The following is a 21,249-nucleotide window of genomic DNA, read 5'->3' as shown; positions in this document are numbered from 1 at the left end:
CAGAAATGGCAGCCCAAATAAATGCTTCACAGAGTTCAAGTAACAGACACATCTCAACATCAACAGTACAGAGGAGACTGTGTGAATCAGGCCTTCATGGTTGAATTGCTGCAAAGAAATTACTACTAAAGGACACCAATAAGAAGAAGAGACTTGCTTGGGCCAAGAAACACAAGCAATGGACATTACACCGGTGGAAATTTGTCCTTTGGCCTAGAGTACAAATTTGAGACTTTTGGTTCCAACTGCCTTGTCCTTGTGAGAACAGATGATCTCCTCGTGTGTTTTTCCCAACGTACAGCTTGGAGGAGGAGGTGTTATGGAGTGGGGGTGCTTTGCTGGTGACACTGTCTGATTTATTTAGAATTCAAGGAATTTAACCAGCATGGCTACCACAGCATTCTGCAACGAAAAGCCATCCTATCATTTGGTTTCCAACAGGACAATGACACAACACACCTCCAGGCTGTGTAAGGGCTATCTGACCAAGAAGGAGAGTGATGGAGTGCTGCATCAGATGACTTGGCCTCCACAATGCCCTGACCTCAGGCAAATTGAGATGGTTTGGGATGAGTTGGACTGCAGAGTGAAGGAAAAGCAGCCAACAAGTGCTCAGCATATGTGGGAACTCCTTCAAGACTGTTGGAAACGCATTCCAGGCGAAGCTGGTTGAGAGAATGTCAAAAGTGTGCAAAGCTGTCATCAAGGCAAAGGGTGGCTATTTAAAGATTCTGAAATATTAAATGTATTTTGATTTGTTTAACACCTTTTTGGTTACTACATGATTCTATATGTGTTATTTCATAGTTTTGATGTATTCACTATTATTCTACAATGTAGAAAATAGTACAAATAAAGAAAAACCCTTGAATGAGTAGGTGTTTCTAAAACTCTTGACCGGTAAGTGTATAAAACACAGGAAAATCTAGTTTTTGACTGCACCGGGCCTTAAAGATTTAATGACAAGTCTAGTGAGTAAGGTGACTATGGATAAACTATTTATATATTTTTATGATCTATTGATTATTGTATATGAACTGTTGACTGTTGCCGTTTTATGCTGCTATCTGATTTTACTCCTTATATTGTTGGTCTTCGTCTTTTTGTCCTTGTGATTGTGTTTCAGTGATTTGACAACTAAGTGTTTCTTATTTTATCTTAAGGTCCAGTACCTGTTAGAGACGGACAGCTTCGACTCCATACCTGAACTGGTGAGGTTCTATGTGGCCGGCAGGCGGCCTGTCTCCCAGCCCAGTGGAGCCCAGATCTACTGTCCAATCATACGCACCCTACCCCTGCGCTACCTGGAGGCCACATTTGCCTTAGCCAATAGCAGGCACAGCCTGGCCCACTCACCATCCAGTCAGAGAGGAGCGTACATCAAGAGGCGGAGCGTAACCATGAACGACGGATTGACCACAGAGAAGCTGATACCTCACAGGTGAGAGACAGACTGACATGGTATCATTGTTATATTCTCTTTTTCTTCTACGACATTCTTGTTCACTGTGTGTGTGTGTCTCAGTGTTGTAAAGCAGATGTTTCATTGCCCATTCATTCTTATTGTGCGGTCAGTGATGTGGAGTCCATCAGTCCAGTGGAACCACCAGTTCTCCCAGTACCAGTCCCAGTAGCTACACCCGTACCAGTGGTACCAAAGCCAGAAGTGAAAGCTGCTGTCGTGGGGTGCAGGTGGTGTGTGTAAGCCCATTTGGGTCAGAACACCGGTGTTATGACAGAGTACTGACCCCTTCTCACTCTCACCCCCTGCCTCTGATTCACTGAGAGCATGCTAGATCCGAGCCATGCTTTAGACTCTGTACAATATGGCTCGGTGTTAAACTAGTTGCTACACCGGTCACTCTGACACTGAACTGTCTGCACATCCTTATAACGCATGACTGTCTGTTTCCTCCTCCTCGGCACAGCAACCCGAGGTCAAGCTGAGAGGTCAAGCTTAGCCTGGTCACAGATCTGTTTGTGCTTCCTTCAAATCAAACCTTGTCAACTCGTATGGTCATTGTCCTGCCAAACATGACATGACAGTGACCATGTGGCCATGCAGCTTAAACAGATCTGGGACAAGGATAAGGTTGACCTGTGTTTCACCTCTTCTTAGAAGACCAATAAGGGGAAAAAATTTATCTGGCACTTAAGTTAAAATATAGACTTTTGGGGCAATTAATCAAATCAAAATAATCCTGTGACATCTCTCACACGGTTCATGGGAACCCAGCCACATTACAAAACAATTGGAAATGACTGTGTTGGTTTGTGTTTTGCAGCCCTTCTACTATTCACAACCACAAGGATGCGATGAGGAACTGTGCCGTGAGTATGGATCAGATCCAGGAGTATCGCTGTCCCCTGTCTCCTGTAGGAGAAACACCTCTCTCCCCAGCATACAGCCACAGTGAGTGTTTCTGTCATGGAGATGCAGATTATTTTACAAGGTGGTGCTGTGGTGCATTTGATTGAGCATGCCTGTCTACGGTGTAAAATGAGTAGGGTTTGCACTTTTGAGACAATTCCATTAGCTCCATTGCCCCCAGGCGAGCTCAATCAAGCACAGCTAAACAAAAACATTACGAATTGAACCCTCATATTGAATATAAAATACATGTGTGTAACCCCCTGCTTATCTCCCCAGTCCACAGACACAGAACCCAGTCAGGGGGTAGAGTTCTGGCAGTGGTTCCCCCCTCACCAGTCCTGAGACGCTCCAGCGAGCCCCAGCTCAGCCCTGGCTCCAACAACAACCTACCCGACATGCTAGCTGCCAGCTCCCACTCCACCCCGGCCCACTGCTCCTGCCCAGCCCCAGCAGGGGGCTCTGGAACAGAGGGAAGCTACTGCGACCTCAGGCCCTCCCCGGCCCCATGTCCCGGGGCTCCATGTGCCGCTGGTATGCCCCCCACGCCTCCAGTTAAGAGCTACGTGGAGCGGCTGCGTGTGGAGGAGGGCCGAGGGCCTGCCCCAGGGAGGGAGAACGGAGCAGGGGCTGGGGGAGAGGCATTCAGTGCCCCCCTGGTGGAGACTGCCTCCTCCTTCAGACCAGGGAAGTACCTGTCGCCCCTGATCCCCCAGGAGAACAAGCCCTTGGAGATGAGCGTGCTGAAGAGAGTCAAGGAGTTGTTGGCTGAAGTGGACGCTAGGACGGCTGCTAAACACATCACAATGGCCGACTGCACGGTATGGACACACTTGCATACAGTATGGACCCATAGGACTTTGAATAGGGTTATAAGAGCAGCATTCTGGCACTGTGCACCTTGGACCCCTGAACGTAACTCAGTGATGTCACTAATCCCCTACGGTCAGCCACACTACTCCGTCACAGAGTGTTGCTCAATTAACTCCTGTTAATGGTAGAGCAGCAGAGAGCAACCTGAGGTTAATACAGGGACGACTATGCTACTCTCAACACTATTTACTCAACTCATTATTTGAATTTGATTTAAGAGCCAATTAACCACATTTTGCAGTGACCATGAATACATTAAGATAGAAATGACAATAAACCCTTCCTATCTCCTCTCTCTCACCTCTCCTATCCTTCCCGACCTCTCTGCTTCCTTCACTCACTCCTTCCCTCTATGTTGTGCTTCCTCCTTCTGTCTGTCTCCAGGTGGCAAGGATACTGGGCGTTACCAAGGAGATGCAGAGGATGATGGGAGTAGGTTCAGGACTTGAGCTTTTGACTCTACCTCACGGACATCAGCTGAGACTGGACCTACTGGAGAGGTAAGGGTTAATATTAATATAATATGTAGGGTTGTGGTTGAGGCTAGGGTTGAACTGGGATGAAGACATGAAGTTAGGGTTAGGGTTGTGATTGAGGCTAGGGTTGAACTGGGATGTAGACATTGTCGTGTCTTTGGCTATGCCGGATTAAGTGATATGATATGCTATTCTATAAAATTATTTCTCCGTAATTAATGTTACCTGATTGAGCTAATCATGTATATATAATTAACTAGAGAGTCGGGCACCACAAAATAATATTTATAGAGCTGTTATCTTCCAAATAAACTCTTAAAGACCTAGTCATATTTTACATCAATAGCAGTCAATATTAATCGTCATCTTAATTCAGTCTCATCTGAAAGTTGTAAATTCTTAGTTATCTGCACGAACCCTGGCTAACAAGTTGAATCAGCAATACAAAATTGGGTTTATTTATTTACTAAATACCTAACTAATCACACAGAATTACACATACACATAATTAAATCATAACTTGATTACAAATTACATCATAAAGGAAAACGTCCCTAGCGGGAGGAACAGATATGACAGCTTGTTACACAAAAGAGAAGGGCTGGGTTTGAGTGAAAGAGCGGGAAGACTGAGGAAGAAAGGGAAGAAGCTGTGCTATCGTAAATACAGTATCTTATGAATTCTAAATTACCGCCCATTTGGAAAAGGAAAATGCAATAAATATTTACTCTGAGCTGCGCTTCGGTAGGTTGGTGGAAGATGGAAGGCCGTGTTGCCCAACTGAGTCTTTTGAAGAATGTCTCTGGTTGTCAATTGGCTACGTTGTAGTAACGTCGTTGGGATACTCTGTCTGTTCCTTCCTAACCCTCGTTGCATCTGCTGTTGCTAACTCAACGGCTAGGAGGTATCACTTCTGTAGTGAATAAGAGTTCAAAGTTCATACCATTCGCAACCAAAGCTCACGCTGATGTTGGCTTCGTTCTGTAGTTATTATCTGAACCATTCTGACATAGGACCGTCGTCCTCACGTCGGAACAGGAGGTTATATTGTCGTCATGGGCTTATATAGGAAGGGAGAGGAGGGTGTGTTTTATAGCCCATGTCCCTTCACAGGGGCGGGCCATTGATTGAGCAGAGCCCTATCTTATGAAAACCCAAATCTCACATTTTAGAAGCTAAAATCACATTTCATCCCATCACAAATAATTGAATATTCAAACATTTAAATTGAACAACAATTCCATGTGAATCCGATAACTCTGATGTGTAGACTTTCCACTGTAGAGTTTGTCATCTTATCATTGATGAGAATGTCTCAGATGACAACCGAACTGACATCATATTCATTAAGTACCACCGAATATGTTCAATTGATTGGACTACCAGAATATAGTTAATTCCCCCCCCCCACCTTCTGATGTCTGATGTTCCCAGAATCTCTTTGTTAACTAAGGGTTTTGCAAATGTAACCTCAGTAGGGTAGAGAGAGGAAAAGGGGGGGAATAGGTATTTATGACTGTCATAAACCTACCCCCCAGGCCAACGTCATGACCACATGAAGACAGGGTTGTGGTTGAGGCTAGGGTTGAACTGGGATGTAGACATGAAGTTAGGGTTGTGGTTGAGGCTAGGGTTGAACTGGGATGTAGACATGAAGACAGGGTTGTGGTTGAGGCTAGGGTTGAACTGGGATGTAGACATGAAGTTAGGATTGTGGTTGAGGCTAGAGTTGGACTGGGATATAGACATGAAGAAAGGGTTGTGGTTGAACTGGGATGTAGACATGAAGTTAGGGTTGTGGTTGAGGCTAGGGTTGAACTGGGATGTAGACATGAAGCTAGGGTTACGTTTGTGGTTGAGGCTAGGTTTGAACTGGGATGTGGAAATTAAGCTAGGGTTGAACTGGGATGTAGACATGAAGTTAGGGTTGTGGTTGTGGCTAGGTTTGAACTGGGATGTGGACATGAAGTTAGGTTTGAGGCTAGGTTTGAACTTTGGATGTGGACATGAAGCTAGGGTTAGAGTTGTGGTTGAGGCGAAGCTTGAACTGGGATGTAAACATGAAGTTAGGGTTGTGGTTGAGGCTAGGTTTGAACTGGGATGTGGACATGAAGCTAGGGTTAGGGTTGTGGTTGAGGCTAGGCTTGAACTAGGATGTAAACATGAAGTTAGGGTTAGAGTTGTGGCTTGGGTTGAACTGGCATGTAGAGATGAAGCTAGGGTTACGTTTGTGGTTGAGGCTAGGTTGAACTGGGATGGGGACATTAAGCTAGGGTTGAACTGGGATGTGGACATGAAGCTGGGGTTGTGGTTGAGACTACGGTTGAACTGGGATGTTGACATGAAGTTAGGGTTGTGGTTGAGGCTAGTGTTGAACTGGAATGTAGATATGAAGTTAGGGTTAGGGTTGTGGCTTGGGTTGAACTGGGATGTAGACATGAAGCTAGGGTTACGTTTGTGGTCGAGGCTAGGTTTGAACTGGGATGTGGACATGAAGCTGGGGTTGTGGTTGAGGCTACGGTTGAACTGGGATGTTGACATGAAGTTCGTGTTAGGGTTGTGGTTGAGGCTAGGGTTGAATTGGGATGTGGACATGAAGCTAGGGTTAGGGTTGTGGTTGAGGCTAGGGTTGAACTGGGATGTAGACATGAAGACGGGGTTGTGGTTGAGGCTTGGGTTGAACTGGGATGTGGACATTATGCAAGGGTTGTAGTTGAGGCTTGGGTTGAACTGGGATGTGGACATTAAGCTAGGGTTGAACTGGGATGTAGACATGAAGTTAGGGTTGTGGTTGAGGCTAGGTTTGAACTGGGATGTTGATATTAAGCTAGGGTTAGGGTTGTGGTTGAGGGTTGAACTGGGATGTAGACATGAAGTTAGAGTTGTGGTTGAGGCTAGGCTGGAACTGGGATGTAGACATGAAGTTAGGGTTGTGGTTGAGGCTAGGGTTGAACTGGGATGTAGACATGAAGCTAGGGTTGTGGTTGAGGCTTGGGTTGAAATGGGATGTGGACATTATGCTAGGGTTGTAGTTGAGGCTTGGGTTGAACTGGGATGTGGACATGAAGTTAGGGTTGTGGTTGAGGCTAGGTTTGAACTGGGATGTTGACATTGAGCTAGGGTTAGGGTTGTGGTTGAGGGTTGAACTGGGATGGAGACATGAAGTTAGCCTCAAACCTAAGTTTGAACTTGGATGTGGACATGAAGCTAGGGTTAGGGTTGGTGTTGAGGCTAGGCTTGAACTGTGATGTAAACATGAAGTTAGGGTTGAGGCTAGGGTTGAAATTGGATGTAGACATGAAGCTAGGATCAGGGTTGTGGGTAATGGTAGAGTTTAACTGGGATTTAGACATTAAGCTAGGGTTATGTTTGAGGCTATGGTTGAACTGGGATGTGGAAATGAAGCTAGGGTTATGTTTGAGGCTAGGTTGAACTTGGATGTGGTCATGAAGTTAGGGTTATAGTTGACGCCTTTGTTGAACTGGGATGTAGACATGAAACTAGGTTTAGGGTTGTGGTTAAGGGTAGTGTTGAACGTGGATGTGGACATGAAGCTAGGATTAGGATGGAGGTTAGAGTTGAACTGTGATGTAGACATGAAGTTAGGGTTGAACTGTGATGTAGACATGAAGTTAGGGTTGAACTGGGATGTAGACATGAAGTTTGGGTTTAGGTTGAGGCTAGATTTGAACTTGGATGTGGACATGAAGTTAGGGTTAGGATTGTGGTTGAGGCTAGGGTTGAACTGGGATGTAGACATGAATTTAGGGTTTGGATTGTGGTTGAGGCGAGGGTTGAACTGGGATGTAGACATGGAGTTGGAGTTAGGGTTGAACTTGGCTGTAGACATGAAGTTAGGTTTATTGTTGATGCTAGTGGGCTAGGGTTGAACTGGGATGTGGACATGAATCTAGGTTTATTGTTGATGCTAGTGTGGAACTTGGATGTGGACATGAAGTTAGGGTTGAGGTTAGAGTTGAACTGGGATGTGGACATGAAGTTGAAGTTAGAGTTGAACTGGGATGTGGACATGAAGTTAGGGTTGTTGTTGAGGCTAGGGTTGAAATGGGATGTGGACATGAAGCTTGAGTTATGGTTGAGGGTTGATATGGGATGTAGACATTAAGCTTAGGGTTATGGATGAGGCTTGGGTTGAACTGGGGTGTAGACATGGAGTTAGGGTTGTGGTTGATCTGGGATGTGGACATGAAGCTCGGGTTAGGATTGTGGTTGAGGCTGAGTTTGAACTTGGATGTGACATGAAGTTAGGGTTGAGGCTCGGGTAGGGTAGGGTTGTGGTTGAGGCTCGGGTTGAACTGGAATGTAGACTTTAAGCTAGGGTTCGGGTTGTGGTTGAGGCTCGGGTTGAACTTGGATGTGGACATGAAGCTAGGTTTAGGGTCTTGGTTGATGCTAGGGTTGACCTTGGATGTGGACAGGAAGTTAGGGTTAGGGATGTGGTTGAGGCTAGATTGGAACTTGGATGTGGACATAAAGCTAGGGTTAAGGTTGTGGTTAAGGCTTGGGTTGACCTGGGTGGTGGACATGAAGCTCGGTTTAGGGTTATGGTTGATGCTCGGGTTGAACTGGAATGTGGACATGAAGCTGGGGTTTGGGTTGTGGTTGAGCCTAGGTTTGAACTGGGGTGTGGACATGAAGCTCTGTTTAGGGTTGTGGTTGAGGCTAGGGTTGAACTTGGATGTGGACATGAAGCTAGAGTTCGGGTTAGCTGAGACTGGACCTGATGGAGAGGTTAGGGTTCAGCTCAATGCTGGACATAAAACAGCCAGAGAGTACACGCTGGGAAATTGAAATGTCCCTCCCGTCATATTCTCGTACACCCCAGACGACCTCTTTCTTTGTCGCAATTAGCCTTGGGACGAGTGAACTCTCGTCATGGTAAGTCAATTGGGCTCCTCAACCGTGACTGTATCCTCATCTACTCTATCTACTCATCTCTTGCTTCCTTCATCTCCCATCCTGCCATTCCCAGGTTCTACACCATGTCTATAATGATGGCTGTGGACCTGCTGGGGTGTACAGGCAGTACAGAGGAGAGGGCTGCTCTGCTCCATAAGACCATCCAGCTGGCTGCTGAACTCAAGAGCAACCTTGGGAACATGTTTGGCTTTGCTGCTGTGATGAGAGCACTGGAGCTGCCACAGGTATATGGACATAAAGTATACACACACACACACACACACACACACACATCATAATTATATTTTAATTGACATTACACATGCTGTTCTACCTCTGTCAGATTTCTCGCTTGGAGCAGACGTGGATGACGTTGCGTCAGAGACACACAGAGGGAGCCATCCTCTATGAGAAGAAGCTCAAGCCCTTCATGAAGAACATGAACGATGGCAAAGGTATGAAGCTGGAGGCTCAGATAGCACTTTTTTACAAGGCACTCTGTCACAGGAGAGCACAGCGCACAAAGCATGATGTATATCTCATGGTGAAGGAAGGAAAAGATGAGTCACTATTGAAAAGTCTCAAGATAGATGAGTCTGAGTGTTTCTCTACCTGTCTACTAGATGTTATATAGTATTTCAGTGACCAGTGTTTCTAACTCTCTGTATCTGTGTGTCCTCGGTGTGTATTTAAGAGAGCAGTGTGCTGTCCAACACGTCCTTCCCTCACGTGGTTCCTCTGCTGTCTCTGTTGGAGAAGGGTGTGGCCGTGGGGGAGGGTCCAGGGGCGGGGATAGAACCCTGGGAGAACGTGGAGGCGGGTGTTGATGTGGTGATGTCACACCTGGAGGCGGCCCGGACCATCGCTCACCACGGGGTGCTGTACCGCACCAATGCTGAAACCAAACTACAAGGTAAGGGTTCTGTGTGTGTGTGTGTGTACATGAGGCCAGTTTCCCGGACCCAGATCACTGTCAGAAACTAAGAGAATCTCATTCACAGAGGTGACCTGTCATTCAGGAGAGAGTCATTCAGGACAGGACAGGTGGGGCTTTTGAGTTGTTGCCTGTTATTTATTTATTTATTTATTTAACTAAGTCAGTTCAGATCAAATTTTTATTTTACAATGACTACCTACCTTGGCCAAACCCTCCCCTAACCGGGGCGATGCTGGGAGAATTGTGCACTGCCCTATGGGACTCCCGATCATAGCCGGTTGTGATACAGCCCGGGATTGAACCAGGGTCTGTAGTGACACCTCTAGCAGTGAGATGCAGTGCCATATGCAGGGAGCCTGTTTTGCATGTTATTTTGCCATTAATACGTGTCACATACCAGTTTGCAAACCATGTAAAAATAAAAATGTTTTAGTGGAAAAAAACTGCATAGAAATGTGTTCTCTTTTTTGCTTTCTTGAGTGCGGCAGCTCCAAAAGGCAGATGTTTCAGCCTAGCTCAGTTTTTAAAATGTGTTTTTATTTAACCTTTATTGAACTAGGCAAGTCAGTTAAGAACAAATTCTTATTTACAATGACGGCCTAGGAACAGTGGGTTAACTGCCTTGTTCAGGGGCAGAACGACAGATTTTTACCTTGTCAGCTCGGGGATTCGATCGAGCAACCTTTCGGTTACTGGCCCAACACTCTAACCACGAGCCTACCTGTCGCCCAAAGTGCTTTCTGTGGTATACAGAGCGTAGGGGTTGGTATTCTTCTTTAGTTGCGCCTTGATTGGCTCAGTGATCTGTCACTCATGGGGACACTACGCCGCTGCAAAATCTAACAGCTTGAAAGTTCAAGCCCCTTTGGGTGCTGCCATTGAATTTTTTTATTTTTTTATTTTACCTTTATTTAACCAGGCAAGTCAGTTAAGAACAAATTCTTATTTTCAATGACGGCCTAGGAACAGTGGGTTAACTGCCTGTTCAGGGGCAGAACGACAGATTTGTACCTTGTCAGCTCGGGGATTTGAACTTGCAACCTTCCGGTTACTAGTCCAACGCTCTAACCACTAGGCTATCCTGCCGCCCCATTACATTCGATGTGCCCATCCAAGAAGGCTCAAGGTCATTGGCCACAGATAAAATGACGTCAAATCACGTTGTAAACTCAACCAAAAAAAATAAACGTCCCTTTTTCATGACCCTGTCTTTCAGAGATAATTTGTAAAAATCCAAATAACTTCACAAATTTTTATTGTAAAGGGTTTAAACACTGTTTCCCATGCTTGTTCAATGAACCATAAACAATTCATCAACATACACCTGTGGAACAGTCGTTAAGACACTAACAGATTACAGACGGTAGGCAATTAAGGTCACAGTTATGAAATCGTAGGACACAAAAGAGGCCTTTCTACGGACTCTGAAAAACACCAAAAGAACGATGCCCAGGGTCCCAGCTCATCTGTGTGAATGTGCCTTAGGCATGCTGTAAGGAGGCATGAGGACTGCAGATGTGGCCAGGGCAATAAATTGCAATGTCCATACTGTGAGACACCTAAGACAGTGTTACAGGGAGACAGGATGGACAATTGATCGTCCTCGCAGTGGCAGACCACGTGTAACAACACCTGCACAGGATCGGTACATCCGAACATCACATTTGTGTAACAGATGGCAACAGCAACTGCCCGAGTTACACCAGGAATGCACAATCCCTCAATCAGTGCTCAGACTGTCTGCAATAGACTGAGAGAGGCTGGACTGAGGGCTTGTAGGCCTGTTGTAAGGCAGGTCCTCACCGGCAACAACATCGCCTACGGGCACAAACCCACCGTTGCTAGACCAGACAGGACTGGCAAAAAGTGCTCTTCAAATACGAGTCGCAGTTTTGTCTCACCAGGGGTGATGGTCAGATTTGCGTTTATCGTCAAAGGAATGAGCGTTACACCGAGATCTCTACTCTGGAGCAGGATCAATTTGGAGGTGGAGGGTCCGTCATGGTCTGGGGCAGTGTGTCACAGCATCATCGGACTGAGCTTGTTGTCATTGCAGGCAATCTCAACGCTGTGCATTACAGGGAAGACATCCTCCTCCCTCATGTGGTACTCTTCCTGCAGGCTCATCCTGACATGACCCTCCAGCAAGACACTGCCACCAGCTATATTGCTCGTTCTGTGTGTGATTTCCTGCAAGACAGTTATGTCAGTGTTCTGCTATGGCCAGCGAAGAGCCCGGATCTCAATCCCATTGAGCACGTCTGGGACCTGTTGGATCGGAAGGTGAGGGCTAGGGCCAATCCCCCCCAGAAATGTCTGGGAACTTGCAGGTGCCTTGGTGGAAGAAAGAACTGGTAAATCTGGTGCAGTCCATGAGGAGGAGATGCACTGCAGTGCTTAACTTTGATACTCCCCATCCCGGATCCGGGATCGTGAATACAGCCTCAGGCTCATTAGCATAACGCAACGTTAACGATTTCTGAAAATCGATGAAAATAATGTGCCTGCTCTCAAGCTTAGCCTTTTCTTAACAACACTGTCATCTCAGATTTTCAAAATATGCTTTTGAACCATAGCAATTCACTAATTTGTGTAAGAGTATGCTAAGCTAGCTTAGCATTTTGAGTAGCATTTAGCACGCAACATTTACACAAACACCAGATAACCAAATAAATAAAATCATTTACCTTTGAATAGCTTCGGATGTTTTCAATGAGGAGACTCTCAGTTACATAGCAAATGTTCAGTTTTTCCTGAAAGAATCTTTGTGTAGGAGAAATCGCTCCGTTTTGTACATCACATTTGGCTACCGAAACGAACCGAAAATTCAGTCACCAACAACTTCAAACTTTTTCTGAATTAACTCCATAATATCGACCGAAACATGGCAAACGTTGTTTGGAATCAATCCTCAAGGTGTTTTTTCCACATTTCTCTTCATTGATATGCAGTTCGTGGAAGCTTGCTTCCCCCTCAGAATAGCATGGAAAAATACCAGCAGCTGAAAAAGACGCACCAATTTCGACGGAGGACACCGGGCGGACACCTGGAAAATGTAGTCTCTTATGGTCAATCTTCCAATGATATGCCTACAAATACGTCACAATGCTGCAGACACCTTGGGGAAACGACAGAAAGGGCAGGCTCATTCCTCTCGCATTCACAGCCATATGGAAAACAGACAATGGAAAACGGAGCCTCAAAAATCCTGCTGGTTTCCTGGATGCCGTTTCATCTTGGTTTTGCCTGTAGCTCCCGTTCTAGGGCACGCACAGAGAATATCTTTGCAGTTCTGGAAACGTCAGAGTGTTTTCTTTCCAAAGCTATCAATTATATGCATAGTCGAGCATCTTTTTGTGACAAAATATTGCGCTTAAAACGGGCACGTCTTTTTATCCAAAAATGAAATAGCGCCCCCATAGCATCAAGAGGTTAATGCAGCTGGTGGCCACACCAGATACTGACTGTTACTTTTGATTTTGACCCCCCACCTTTGTTCAGGGACACATTCAATTTCTGTAAGTCACATGTCTGTGGAACTTGTTCGGTTTATGTCTCAGTTGTTGAATCTTGTTATGTTCATACAAAAGTTTGCTGAAAATAAACACAGTTGACAGTGCGAGGACGTTTCTTTTTTTGCTGAGTTTATCTACCATAGCTTTGATTGGACTGATCATGTCAACATCATACGTTCATAATCTTACCAGGCAAGGTAGACAAGCATTATGAATCACTTATGAATCACGTTGACAATCTCCTGGCAAATCATTTTCAATCCTTGTCACATGAAGAGAAATTATAGATAAAACGTATCGGTGCTTATCGGCCATTGGACATTAACATTACACAACAAGTTGGAAATCACAAATTCAACAACGAGTGTTTTGGAAGGAATCAGTGGCTAACTGCAAGCGTTGCAAAGCAATCCCTATTTTGCTTCCCTCGCCTGCTATTCGGTGGAGAGGGTTTGTGGTCTAGGTTTAAGAGTCTCTTTTCCAAGCTTAAAAGGATAAACATTCACACCCAACACCATGGGCCAGAAAAGGTTGAATACATTGGCCATGCTGTCAAGCCAGCATGACTTCTGCTATGTTCAAAACAACTGGAAACTCGGAACTGGGAAATCTCAGACTCCAGTGAGTTCAAGACAACTGGGAACTCAGGGGGAATTTTTTTTAAATTAGCTCCGATTGGGAAAATACATTTTGAAGTGTCATCCAACTCTGAATTCCAAGTCGGGAACTCTGGCCTCTTTCTAGAGCTCTGACCTGAAGATCACTGAAGTCATGATTCAACCATGTTTTTCCGAGTTCCCAGTTGTATTGAAAGCACCATAAATCCAGAGAATGCCAGACTTTGATGACAAAGTTTCATGACCAAATTTCCCCACAAGAAGAACCGCTGCGCCACTTTCCTGTTCAAGTGAGCACAGCACAACTGTGAGTCCAATAATGTATTGTATGCTGCTGCATAATTGATGTAATATGCCAGGGAGATACAGTATGTATACTGTGGCTAAGAAAATAATACTAAGTATATTTGTAGTAAGTTGTTAGTAGCCCATGTGCCTCACCTTAATAATTTGGTCCCTTTCCCCCTCATAATTTAGCCTACTGTTCTGACTTGGTAGTGCACATGTAGCCTATAACCTGTTTTAGAGAAATGTAATCATTGAATAACGTAAGAGCTTTCATTGTCTGCTTATATGCCCCCTTTATTTATCCTACGGTTCTGACTTGGTGTACAGGGAGAATACTGTTAGAACGGCCCATGCTCTGAATCACTGTCGCTGTACATTTCAAAAGTGCTGAACAAATAGTTATATTGACTACGTCTGTCTTAGCTCGCTCATTAATGTCTTAATCGAAATTACGGATCGCCCCCTTAAACCATAGTTTGTACATCTGAATTGTCAGTAGAAACCACATGTGTTTAAGCAAGGCAGCCATATCAGCTATGTTTTTTTAAAGGCAGTAAATGAGGCGGAATGAACGGTTTCGCTGCCAGACAATAGCCAGGTCTAGCGGGGATAAGGATTCACTCCATGGTTGCTGATAATAAAGCTCTGCTGTTGGGGCAGCTTTATGTAGGCCCTGGCCCTAACAGTGAGCACCGTTTGTCACCATTATCGTGCAATTCATGTATTGTTTAGTTTAGTGTCGTGTAGTGTAGTGGCTTTGCTGGCATGCATCCAATTTTTTGTTGTTGTTGAGTTTGCCCAACCAAGACTTACATGCTAACATCACCACTGCTCATTCGTCAGTCTAGAATCACAGACTCAATCTCCGTCGGAAGTGCTTTTTAGCCTTGTGATGGGATTAGGCTTAATCCAGGTCCAGGAGACCGTCCATAGAGTATATAATAGTATTATAGAGTCGTGTGTGGTGTCGGCTTTATTGACATTATTATGGACTCACCACTGAGGCTATGTCTGAGTAGTGTCTGATGTGCATTGATTTATTTGACGGAGTAATAACTGTAGTTATTGCGTTACATGTTAAGTTGTTATGTTGCTCCCTGATGCTGAGGCATCGTAATATCTGACGGTGTGGGTGTGTTCGATATGATGTGTTATGCTTCATTGTCATTGATCTGAAATAACGATTGAGGTGTTGCGTTGTGTACGTCTGTGGAAGGGTGATGGTTACAGTGTGTTTACATTGGCCGTGTGTTCTTATTGATTCCAGTCCCTGGTGATGACTGGGGTTTTGAGCAGGATGTCAATCACTACCATAACTGGCCTGTTTCCCACAATGTCTTTAATATTGATATCTTCTCTTTTTTATCTTCTCTCTTATGTTCTGTCCTCTCTCTCTCTCTCTCTTTCTTTATTTCTTTCTCTCTCTCCCCCCCTCCACCAGGCTTCCAGGAGAGTCAGGAAGTTCTGGAGATCTTCCGGACAGAGTTCCAGATGAGGTTGCTATGGGGAAGCAGGGGTTCGGAGGGCAGCCAATCAGAACGCTATGAGAAGTTCAACAAAGTCCTGACCGCTCTGTCTCACAAGCTGGAGCCTCCTGTACGCCACAGCGAACTATAGCACCCATCTCACTGAACACCCCTATACAAAGCACTGCGCTCACAGTGGTACGACCCGCCTCCCCATACTGCAAGGCACCTTGATGTCCAAAGTGAATAAGAGGGGAGGAGGCCGACTAAACCGAGACAAAATAGTGTACTTAGAAGAAGACAGGAGGCGAGAAGGAGCATCTCACTGTATGTCCCCCCCAAAAAAGACACAAAGGGCTTTTTTCAGAGCTCTTCAATACGCTGTAATATTTCCCTCCCTAAATGCTGAAAGACAGAGTGGGTCGAGGAGGAGTGGGGAATTGGGTATTCTTCTACCCATCAGCAAGCTACAAAGAACAACAGGTATGGTGTGCGCTGAGGGTCAAACAGTGCATGAGAAGTTGGATCTAGCTGTTCTCTGGTAGATCACATGAAGCTCTTATCTGTCTTCAACACCTTCATTATTACCCTTACTATTACGTCTGCACTTACTGGCTCATTGTCGCACACTGTTCTGTCAGAGGTAATAGTAAACACAGTGTGTGTGTGTGTGTGTGTGTGTGTGTGTGTGTGTGTTCTGTCTGACTTGAAGAGAGTCCTATTTAACACAATGTGTGTGTACTTCAGGACACCAGTACCCCAGAGATACATCGGCATCTATCTCTATGACCTCTGACCTGTCTCATCGGACCTCAGCTTCTGACTGAGAGGTTGTGTGTTCTAGAATCTGTTCTTCTTGTATAGACTCTCTGTGTGGCTGCCATTCCTTCATCACATAGCCCATCAGGTCCCCTGTTGTTGACACACGCAGTGTGCTCATACAGACAGACACTTATCCTCCCCCACAACACACAATAATGTATGTTGCCAAGTCATATCAGCTGTTTGAGGCATACTAAGCAATTCTCTCTGTGAGTTTTGTTTGTGTGCTGTTCAGAAGCAGTTCTCTTATTGAGGCTCTTCTGAGAAGCATCCCCTCTCCTCATTTCTGGCATGTCATCCATTTTTCATATGACTCTGATTTTGTTTGAGTACCGTTTGGTAGCCTTTATTTTAATGGGAGCTATTTTGGGAAGCATTCCTCTCCCGCTCCCTCTCCTTATCTCTGGCATGCCATTAATGTTTCATAATGACTCCAATCCCATTGAAATCATATGAGCATGTTTGCCTTGTCCTCACTTGTCACAAACACACCATTAGAAATATCCTTAAAGCACTCTGACCTGTTTGAGTGAATTAATGTGCTTTTTTACATGTAAAAACACTGACTACTATTTTCTTCAACTTTATTTCGATAACAATTTTCTGTGTGGTTTTATTGCTGACCGGCAGATTTTGTTGACATGTTTGAAGACTTTGTTGACATGGTAACATAACATGTTTGAGCCTCTGCTGTTGCCGTATAGGATTCAGGTTTTAACCAGTGTGAATGAATGTGCTTTAGTCTGAAAGTGACCAGAATGTTCTCAGGGCAGAATGGAGGCCCCCTCAGATCTAGCCTGGTCCCAGACCTGTTTGTGCTGTCTTCTTGCCAACTTCTCTGGTCATTGTCAGCCAAAGAAACTATACGAGATTGCAAAACAACATAAATAGATGTGGGATCAGGCTACCTCAAACCCCCTCAGTGACTGTATGATGTGTTTTGCTTTGTATGTATGATAACGTGTGTTTGATATGATATGGACAGAGTGTTGAAAAGGACATTTTAGATTTTAAAACCATCAAAAGCGTTTTTGATTTCACATATTCACTGTAGGATCGTGCGATTTTCACTCACTCAAATTCATAAAATGTTCTCTTTTAAATTGTATTGTTGCTGAAATGCTTTAGTAAAATGCAACATCAAGATGAGGGCTTAAAGGAATCTGTCAACGTCCTTGGAATTAAATACATTGTGACCTTTGACCTTTTGATCAAATAATACCTGGCAACCTTTCTTCTGCCGACTCCTAAGCAGTGTTGCGTTGAAACACAAAAGCACTATGAATGAAGATGACGATTTATTTTCGATCTGTTTGTCGAAGTGTCAGTGTCTGCTGATTGCTTTCCAATCCATGATGTATTAAGGCCTGAGATAGAGAGCTGACTCTCAGATCTATGCAATCACTTTTAAATCAATTAAGAGTCCCATAGAAAACAAGCAGAGTAGACACTGCTGCCCCTGAGGATGTGAGTTGTGTCCTACTGGGAACAATCCACTTGAGCGCCCCTCTAACTGGTATGTACTACTGGGAAACTCGTCTATCATCCCTGAGCTACAACTTCTCCCACATGCTGACCTCTGACGTCACCTACTAAGAAAATGACCTTGATAACAGCATTTGACAGTTCAATGCAACAACAAAACAATTTATAAAAAGCAATCAATTAATATGGGTTTTGAATACTATAATTGGTTTACAAGCATGATAGCTGTACTTTTAGTTTATGGTTGAGCAGCTTGTTGGCCATTAGCCAATCAGCATTCCTCAATGAGTTCAAAGCACGTGAATGCATCCAACTGGTATTTACCACTTTACAACTGGTAATAACCACCTTCCTACTTAGTTATGAATGCAGCATAAGTGCCAGCCAGCCAGAAAATGCATCGCAGGTTGTATTCATAAGGCACCAAACAAAGGAAAACATACTGAAACGGGGAGATATTATCAATTTTGTTTTCTGTTGCAAAACGTTTTGCTACAGTGTGCCCTAATGAACACGACCCCAATCAGCCAGTGAGAATAAGGGGGAGAGCCAAAGTCCAATTGCCTCTCTTGTCCAGTAGAGGGCACTATAGTTCAGTCAGCAAAAAAAAATAAAAATAGAAGACACCTTGATTTTAATCTTTTTTTTAGTGTTTTTGTGATTTATTAATAAAGCCTACTGGTTTAGGAACGATTTGATGATGTACTGTATGTAATTATGTTTGTCTCACCTTATGTTGTACAGATTACGTGTGTGCTTTTTTTCCTGTTGTAAATAATCATTCTGAAATGATGAACCTATAAAGAAAAATGACAAAAAACTCCCATGTTTGTGACCCCATGTTTTTTTTAATGTACTGTACATAATGGTTCACTTGTTTTTCAAATAAAATAAAGCTCGAGTCAAAGACGCTTGTATGACTTGATTCTATTTACTCATTCCATGTATTCTTGGTACTAACCGCTAGATGGAAGCACTGCCTCACTAACGCTGATGCAGAGTGAAAGTCAAGTCAGCATCCCTGAATTGATCCTTGTCTTCTTACTTGTGTACACAGTGTTTCAGCTAGCTTCATGGGTACAGACATCAGTGCAGTTAAGGTGTTGCATACTAGTGTGATACTTAGAACTACTTGACATCAAAGAGGATGTGATGATTTTCCATTTTAAAATGTCTGGCGAACTGTAAGATGTCTGGCTATGATGTTGTGTGTGTGTGTGTGTGTGCGTGCCTGCGTCTGTGCGTGCGCTCGCCTGTGTTTCAGCTACGGCGCATGTGCACTGCAGCTGAGGGCAGGGCACGAGTATTAGATAACAGGGGTGCGTCAGGGTCACGTGACTATGGTCAGGGCGGGCGGGGACAAGATGGTGGAGATGGGGATGAACAGAACAGGCAGACCAGTGTGTGTGCGTGTGTTAGAGTGAGGTGGTGGTAGAGATGGGGGGGGGGGGAATGTATAGCACACAGATGTTCAGAGTCAGACTCAGACCATGCAGCTGTGGGCCAGTGCCAGTCAGAGAAGGGGCGCGCTGAGCTGCACTCTCTGGCACAATGACGCAGCCATTCCCTCCGCCCTGGTTAGGACAAGACGGGAGAGACGGGCACTGCCGCCGATGTCCCCCGTGCAGCCCTCACTGTCTCTCCCCCCTCCCCCACGCCAAAGAAGACAATGCGGTCAGACTGTCTCTCATAAGTCAGTGTGAGCCTGTGCGAGTCACAGGCTTGGGAGGCAGAGAAACAATCTCAAGCATAAGTTTTATTCTGGTGAAACTATTAAAAAAGGCCACGAGGAAATGCCAGCTAGCAAGTGTTTTACTTGTGAGGCAAGGAGTTTATATATTTTCATATTAGTTATATAACCTACGCAGCAGTAACTATGGGGGGTGTAAATGACAATAGGCCACACAGAGTGCATTCTCTCTGCTATCCCCTGCCTCCAAGATCCATGATCCATGTAACATGTTAATTCTTCTATTTCTTTATGTGATCACAAACAGACCATGGCTCCTTTTCGCCCCAAACCCATCCAAACCTCACCAATTCACTACTAATCTAATCCTCTCTGCCTCTTTTCACTGCAAATCCATTGTGTTCCCCATTGTCAGCTATCCATGTGTGACATAGCTGCACGTCCACGGGAGTATATCACAGAATGTATCACAACTGATTTATCACATAGCAGCATCAATTGGGTTGTGTCTATGCGGGTTCAATGCGCCACCATCAAACGCATCTGATCAAATGTGTTGATGAGATACGTGAAGTTGGCTTGAGATACGTGAGCGTGTGTTTGCAATGTTATGGTAAACCAGGAATCATATTCATAAAGTGTATCAGAGGAGGAGTGCTGATCTTGGATCAGGTTACAACATCCATGTAATCTTATTCATTGTAATCTAAAAGGCCAAACTGATCCTAGATTAGCTTTATGAATACGGGCCTAGGTTATGTTCTGGTCTGGGATCAGTGCCAGTGTGTTATGACGGGATGGTGGTAACAGCTGAGGAAGAACTCAAGCAAGCCTAGCAAATGTGAAGTGACATCACACTGATGGGTTAATACTAATATGGTAATACTTAGCTATCTAAATCTATGGGGACTCCTTGTAGCCGCCCCTCCTGTCACAGGCACGCCACATGCGACACACATGGCCTGAACCACTGCTCTCCAGTAGAAAATGACTGTGTCACTCTATAATATTGTTAAAACTAGTCTGCAAATATGTAATTCGTTTGGTCTGGCCCTGTAAACCAAGTGTTACATGAGGTGTTCACAATTTTCGGATTGGAAGCATTGAGTCCACCGGCTACCAAAACCCAATTTAAATCATGCCTGTATATAATTATAGGTCCCTAAAAGGATCGTGCTTGTTTAGCCCTAGAGGATGTCTTGTTCACTCCCCTGGACATCAGTCAGTCTGTGATCTCCTTTTCTCTGGACATCAGTCAGTCTGCAGTCTACGTTTCCCCCGTTTTCTGAACCCCCCCCCCCCCCCCCCCCAGCATCCTCACTCATCCACCCAGCCTCTTCTCCTGGATTTTCTCATTACCACATGAATGGCGACTGGAAAGGGCCACCGCAGCCTTGGACGCTAACAGAAGGCAGGAGATTTGCAATTCAATCTCCCCCACCCATATCGGGACAGGGCTGTCACCAATGACAGAGAGGACAGGGGAGGGGGGTTGCGGCTTTGACATGGCACGCACACACACACACATACTACTACTTCAACCACCCATATTTCTCAAAACATAACGTATGAGTTTTCTAATTTTGTTGCACGTGGTGTAGTTATGAGACAGTTAGTCAGATATTGTTACCTCCATTCAACTAGTAGGCTATTAGAAATATCCCTAAACAAATAGGACTTACATCTTAATTTTCCACAGACAATGCTGGGATAGGCAAGAATAAATGTAACACTATAAGTGTAGTATTTGGGATTGAAAGCATTTTTTCAAAGAGGAGAAGATCATTGG

At 44.7% G+C, this 21,249-nt stretch overlaps 1 protein-coding gene across 4 annotated transcripts in view; it reads left to right on the top strand.

Moving 5' to 3' along the window:
* Positions 1 to 18,681, top strand: part of sh2d3ca (SH2 domain containing 3Ca) — an 84,371-nt gene extending 65,690 nt beyond the window's left edge. For all 4 annotated transcript variants that reach the window (XM_064942090.1, XM_064942091.1, XM_064942092.1 and 1 more), the window contains 8 exons: positions 1,164 to 1,441; positions 2,286 to 2,413; positions 2,651 to 3,192; positions 3,629 to 3,744; positions 8,714 to 8,885; positions 8,984 to 9,095; positions 9,335 to 9,553; positions 15,439 to 18,681. In XM_064942090.1, the coding sequence (XP_064798162.1) occupies positions 1,164 to 1,441; positions 2,286 to 2,413; positions 2,651 to 3,192; positions 3,629 to 3,744; positions 8,714 to 8,885; positions 8,984 to 9,095; positions 9,335 to 9,553; positions 15,439 to 15,614 (1,743 nt within the window). In that variant the 3' untranslated portion in view covers positions 15,615 to 18,681. The remainder of the gene's footprint in view (positions 1 to 1,163; positions 1,442 to 2,285; positions 2,414 to 2,650; positions 3,193 to 3,628; positions 3,745 to 8,713; positions 8,886 to 8,983; positions 9,096 to 9,334; positions 9,554 to 15,438) is intronic.
* Positions 18,682 to 21,249: the final 2,568 nt, after the last annotated feature.

The sequence above is a fragment of the Oncorhynchus masou genome, chromosome 28 (assembly GCF_036934945.1).
Source record: "Oncorhynchus masou masou isolate Uvic2021 chromosome 28, UVic_Omas_1.1, whole genome shotgun sequence".
NCBI classification, from domain to species: Eukaryota; Metazoa; Chordata; class Actinopteri; order Salmoniformes; family Salmonidae; genus Oncorhynchus; species Oncorhynchus masou.
The sequence above is the reverse complement of the archived record's forward strand: the minus strand, read 5'-3'. Positions and strand labels throughout refer to the sequence as shown.